The sequence below is a fragment of the Rosa rugosa genome, chromosome 1 (assembly GCF_958449725.1).
Source record: "Rosa rugosa chromosome 1, drRosRugo1.1, whole genome shotgun sequence".
Classification (NCBI taxonomy): Eukaryota; Viridiplantae; Streptophyta; class Magnoliopsida; order Rosales; family Rosaceae; genus Rosa; species Rosa rugosa.
The window spans coordinates 48,035,643-48,041,642 of NC_084820.1; the positions used below are offsets into that span (position 1 = coordinate 48,035,643).

The 6,000-nt window shown below is 38.2% G+C and overlaps 2 protein-coding genes across 4 annotated transcripts; one reads left to right on the forward strand and one right to left on the reverse strand.

Moving 5' to 3' along the window:
• Nucleotides 1–19: 19 nt before the first annotated feature.
• On the reverse strand, nt 20–4,596 carry LOC133725173 (DNA-repair protein XRCC1). 3 transcript variants are annotated; one of them, XM_062152306.1, is made up of 8 exons: nt 3,970–4,596; nt 3,380–3,643; nt 3,093–3,281; nt 2,440–2,551; nt 2,086–2,168; nt 1,818–1,931; nt 1,423–1,509; nt 20–524 (listed from the first exon to the last, which is right to left on the reverse strand). In XM_062152306.1, the coding sequence occupies exons 2-8, from the start codon at nt 3,596–3,598 to the stop codon at nt 177–179; spliced, it is 1,152 nt and encodes a 383-aa protein (XP_062008290.1). In that variant the 5' UTR covers nt 3,599–3,643; nt 3,970–4,596; the 3' UTR covers nt 20–176. The 3 variants fall into 3 exon arrangements, with proteins under 3 accessions (XP_062008290.1, XP_062008289.1, XP_062008288.1); XM_062152305.1 differs by having other exon boundaries at nt 3,380–3,728; nt 4,074–4,595; XM_062152304.1 differs by having other exon boundaries at nt 3,380–3,728; nt 3,970–4,595.
• Nucleotides 4,597–5,128: 532 nt separating this feature from the next.
• Nucleotides 5,129–6,000, forward strand: LOC133739587 (protein P21-like). Its single transcript, XM_062167375.1, has one exon. The coding sequence runs from the start codon at nt 5,144–5,146 to the stop codon at nt 5,900–5,902; it is 759 nt and encodes a 252-aa protein (XP_062023359.1). The 5' UTR covers nt 5,129–5,143; the 3' UTR covers nt 5,903–6,000.

Below are 6,000 nucleotides of genomic sequence, written 5' to 3' on the forward strand. Positions count from 1 at the left end.
ATTCAAACCCCAAAAGTCAGCATAGGATACATTAGGCATCATTCTTAAAAAGACTACCCCTATTAGTCTTTTCCTTTACTGAGTGTTTTTGGGCATACGGGAAAGAACCCAAAAAAAATTTCTAAAGCAAACAAGATTTTACTGTCAATCATCTAGACATGTACATGAGATAGAGATCACTCTGTATTAGAGATCTTGGAAGCTATAGTATTATATGCAAGATCGATTTCCTCTTCTGTCATCTCAAGTGTTTCATCACTGTCATATCCTGCTGCACCGCTGCATAGTGCTTCAGTTTCCCCTTTGTCCTTCTCTTGTTTTCCAGTCTTTCGTTTTTTCTTCCTTGAAGAATCATCATCCAAATTATGAAGTTCTACCTCATAAATTCGTTTACAGTCCATAGCCTGTCTGCAAAGATCTTCCTTTGATATGGCCAGAGAGTTATTTCCTGTGCTTTCGAGCTTTGCAAGCTCCTCAACTACATGAGGAATGAAATTCCATTGTTCAGTTATCTGCTGGACATCCTGCAAAGTACAAACAAATTCAATAATTGGACTTGAGGATGAAGCAACGTGTCAAGTTATTTCCCAAAACTTCAAGTTGTCATTGTCAAACTTTTAACTGGAAACTGGAAAGCATCAATGGGTTTCTGTCTAATTTTAAAGATTTGTTTCGCCACCATCTTAGATAAGATATTGGTGTAACTGCATGACAGAGTCAGCGCCAAGGATTAGTTTGCACTAACAAATTTGCAACTAACTGAGCTCAGTTTGCAACTAGGATGCTCACAAGTCAAAGATCTAACAAGGCTACAATAACTAGGATTAGTTTCAGGAAATGCAGAAGGCCAGTGCCAGCAAGTATCGTGCTAACTAAGCTTAAATGATCCAGTGACTAAACCAGTGGCCTAGAGTGACATCTATTGATTATACAAATATTTTAATAATCTCCACTGCACCTATGAATAGACGTGAAGCAAGCCCAGCCTATAAGACACAGTATCTCATTTACAAAATAAATACAAACATAACGTACTAATTAAAATTCAGAAAAATGTAGGCTACTGATGACCAAAGTAAAATTCATATTTGGTACAAAGAAATCTATCAATCATTCATCACTCTTCTATAATTATGCATGTCATAATCATCTAAAACATTTACTGCATCTATTAATTCACTGCCAAGAGAATGTGATGGAATAAAGATGTTGCTGACTTCAAATGGTGAAGAAAACTATTGATATATGTTTCCAACTGCAATTTGAGGACCCAAGCCTCAAATTAAATGTTGTGTACCCTGCTACAGGGTTTAAATTAAGGTTCTGTTCGCTTTCTATTTTAAAGAGCTGAGGGGACCCAAGCGTGCAACAACAAAGTTTAAAGCTATTTCAAAAGACCAAAGTGCGTTTCAGTAGAAATACCTGTTTTTGTTCCAGAGAAGCTATAGCATCTTGTAAACAAGTTAAAATCCCTTCAGCTGCTATCTGCTTTATCTCATCTGGGTCTGGCTATAACAGGTAAAAAGAGCAGAAAAAAGATTAGATGTATTCAGAAGATATGATGATTCTTGTATGAACTTGAAAAGCAAAAAAGAAAAAAAAAGAAAAAAAGAAAATATAAAATCTCAAAACTCTCAACCATCTACTATCAATGGGAAGAGATGAAACATAAATTCTAAAGTTAAAACTGAAATCATTTAACAAAAACTCCAGCTGCTAAAAAAGAAAGTTTTGAACTCCAGCAGGCTCACTTTTGGCCAAACAAGACTATACATCAGGGCATGCGAAACACAGATAAAAAGCAGAATACCAATAACCTTTTCTTCTTGACTCTCCAGCCATGATATTGTCTTCTTCAAATCATCGACTGCCCACTTCTTCACTTCAGATGGAGAAAAGCACTCTCTAACAGAGTCAGCAGCTTTGACACGCTAAACGTAAACACAAGAAACAGAAAAGCATTGGTATGTAGAAATAATTGCATCACACTTTAGTCAAAAATGTTGCTGCAATAATTAAAGAATCAAAAAGCATTTTGAAGTTATACTAATATATTTATAGGACATCAAACAAGTCAAAACATACCTTTAAAGTTGCAGAGGCAGTTGGTTTTGAAGGAGAATCTCCATCCTGCTTTTTAGATCTACTAGGCCGGGATAATCTCTGGTCTGCAAGCAGCCATTAAAGTCTGGATCAGCTACACATACATGCATACTAACAAAAACAACAAAATCTTAAGACCAAATAGTGACCAACTTAAATATCCTTAATGGGATTTGAGAGAACTAAAATTCCTATAGTAACGTATGCAAAGAAAAAAGAATCAAAACAAATGAAAAATTAAGAGAAGAGTGAAATTTGTTGGAAGTACTGTCACATGTAACTCACATATAGTCTTGCTCACCACAATAGTGTCAACAAAGAGAGACAATTACTTACCTTGCCTGTTGTCCTGGGAAACACTGCTTTTACGCCAGGGTTTCCCAGCATGCATAAGGTAACTTTCTATATCAACAAGCTTCTTCTGCGTGTAACACTCTGATATCCATTCCTGATGAACAAAGTAGATACATTAAATAATTACAATGTTTAAATTATCATTCTTAAGAAAATTGCTGAAGCATCAAAAATGGAGCCTGATTAAAGAAAAATAGTACAATGGGGCTTGTTCTATGGTATTGTAAGACGACATCTTCTTAAGCTAATCAACCCATGTAACAGAAATGAGAAAATAGTAAACTTACTGACACCTTCGAAAACAGATATCTGCACATACTAACAATAAGAAATGTGGGGTTGATGACAAACTTCCAAACCCACTCTTGAGTTCCTATGTTGCATGGATTGCATATGTAGAATAGAAGTCTTACTTCAGTTAAATTGCAACTAGCTTTCTATGAAAGTTGGCTTTATGGAACAGAAGTATTGAACAAGTGGTTATATTAACAAATAGTTCCTTAATCAAATATAATGTGCTGCCTTAAGTAGTTAAATTATGAACCATCTGATCTAACCAAAACAGAAAAAACTAAACTTAATATCATACACAGATCAACTATACTTGGAAAAAAAATGACACAAAAAATTAGTACCTTTGAAACAATAGTTCCACAATCTGCCTCAACTTGTCGAAACTTAGGGGTGTTTGAAAACGCACAAACCAAGAGAGTGCAATCTGAACTCCAATCAGGCTGATATTCTGCTCCCATTTCCAACGCCTGTGACCGTAAAATGCTGCGCTCAGGATTAACAAAACCAGATAGTACAAACACAACCCCTTCCTGCAAATAACACTTAAAATGTCAGCCTAAAACCAACAAGTCAGATGACAAACAGAACAGTGCAACTTGATAAATACACATTCGATACTATCTAGTACCAGAAGTTTGGACACATTTGTTGTTCCCGAGCTGGATGCACCAGAATTCTTGCTGCTTCCCCGCCCTCTCCCTTGCGTGGGCTTCCTTTCCTCACCTTCACCAGCCCCATCCCCATTTGGTTTCTTTTCAGGAGACTCACTCTCATTGTCTCTTGAACTCATCCATGAAGGAAGGTTTCGGTTGCCGGGCTTATTAGCACCATTCTTGGAATGAGACATGGCAAAAGACCCCACTCAAATTCCCCAGATGCTTCTAATCAAAAGCTAAACAAAATGCCCAAGTTCACAGATCTAATAGGAAAAGAACACCATGGTTTGCTCCAGCTTTACCATGATGCTTGACATTTACCTACACATCCTAACACGTCTGAATCATCATCACCCAAATTTGCTACACATTCTAATAATATCCAAAACCAGACACCCATAACTAAAAAAAGATCAAAAAGAAAAAAAAGATACAATCTTGATTGGTTTAGTCGTTTAGATAGCATCAAATCAATAAGATTTCCAGTTCAAAATGCAGAGAGAGGATGATATCATCGAAAACGAAATTCTTGCATCATCAACATGCAACCCAGAATCCTTACCGCCAATGAAAGACAAGAACTTGAAGAATGAAGTGGGTGTTGTTGAGGTTGGGAGGAAGGTTAACCCAAATTGCAGGAAGAGAGTACTATAACGTTGGCGTTACCTTCTCTGAAACTGGGAATGATTCCAAGCGTGTTCAGCGTTTGGGTGTTCTTCTACTCTCTCAGGTGTTCTGTCGTACGACCCCAGTACTAAAAAAATACCCGGGTTACCCAACCCGGTCGGGTCGGATTTTAAAGGGGAAAGCCGAAAAGGAAGATCTAAACGAGGAAGGAAAAAAAAAAAACATTAGGCGTGTATAATGTGTGCAGCAGAATGCCTGTTATAGTTCTCCGGTTCTCCCCTTCTTGAGTGTCAACTAATGGAGATTAGTCCACTCTATGATTGAGTCTTGGTTTTGCTTCGTTTTTTTGGAGTTTGTGTTGAATAGCTGCTTGAAGTTTTGGAGCTCGGATTATTTGTGTTGAATAGCTGTGTTGCTGCTACTGCTTTTGAAGGAATGATTGTTGTGCATGAAGCAGGTGATGCACTGATGCATCTCCTCTTGTTATATTCTAGTTCATATTGTATTTGATCATTTGGTTGTGTTTATGCATTTTGTGAAACGATCTTGGTTTGCTCATTAAGTTAACAGCAATTTCTTGCTAGATAGAGTAATTATTTGGTTAGAAGAATGCTGGTGTGGCTTTAAGTTGTATTGTCCTACTTGTAATCAATCACTCTCATTGATGAATTTCTATTAATGATAAAAAAAACAAATTTAAAACTTTTAAAACCACTTAAAACTGTTTCTAAACCTCAAAATGTATTCTATTTTTTTCATTACATTTCTATAAGACTTCGTTATGGTCAAGAGCAAGTTGGACCTGTAAACAACGTATAGTGAGCGATAGTGTAGATAGATCAATAATGCCAAAGGCCATAATATCTTTCTCTTCGGACTTTTCTTCAACTAGCTAGATAAAGTTATTGGCCTCTACTACTTAACCTGATCCTCTGCATGCCATTGTGAGGTCGATAAGGCTCACTGTTCGTACCATTGAATCACCAATATCGATCTGCCACCAAGCTTGTTCTTACGTGGAAAAACAGAAGAAGAAATGGTCCTCTTATTTCCATGAACCTGATGTCATTTGGTGCAATGACCGCCATCCTCCAGCTCTATAAAACCTCATGGACCTCTTCAAAAGGAACACACATAACCACACCAGAACCAATATAGCAATAAAATTTCTTATAAGCCACCAAAGCCATGAGCCTTCTCAATCACCTCCCTACTGTCTGTACATCCTATGGAGGAGTACCCTCTACTTTGCTGCATCAACCGTTAATGCAGCTACATTCAATATCCAAAACAACTGTCCCTTCACTGTTTGGGCTGCCGCTGTGCCAGGCGGCGGCACACCGCTTGGCAGCGGCCAAGTATGGTCTATCAACGTAAATGCCGGAACTACAGGGGCCCGCATTTGGGCCAGAACAAATTGCAACTTTGATGGAGCCGGACGTGGAAGATGTCAGACTGGTGACTGTGGCGGTCTCCTCCAATGTCAAGGCTATGGTCAACCCCCAAACACCCTCGCCGAATATTCACTAAACCACATGAACATGGATTTTTTTGATATCTCTCTGGTTGATGGGTTCAATGTCCCAATGGACTTTAGTCCCACCTCCAATGGCTGCACTAAAGATATCAGATGCACAGCGGATATAAACGGACAGTGCCCCGCGCAGTTGAAGGCTCTGGGTGGATGTAACAATCCTTGCACTGTGTTCAAAACTAATATGTATTGTTGTAATTCTGGAAATTGTGGTCCTACCAACTACTCTAGATTTTTTAAAAGTCGCTGCCCGAATGCTCGTAGTTACCCTAACGATGATCAAACCAGCACTTGCCCTGGTGGCACTAACTATAGGGTTGTGTTCTGCCCATGAAACAAGTATATATATGAGGTCAATGAAGCATACATCGATCTCAATATTGATATGTTTGTGATGCAATAAGAGTCTGAGAGCTTATAGCTTTGTGATCA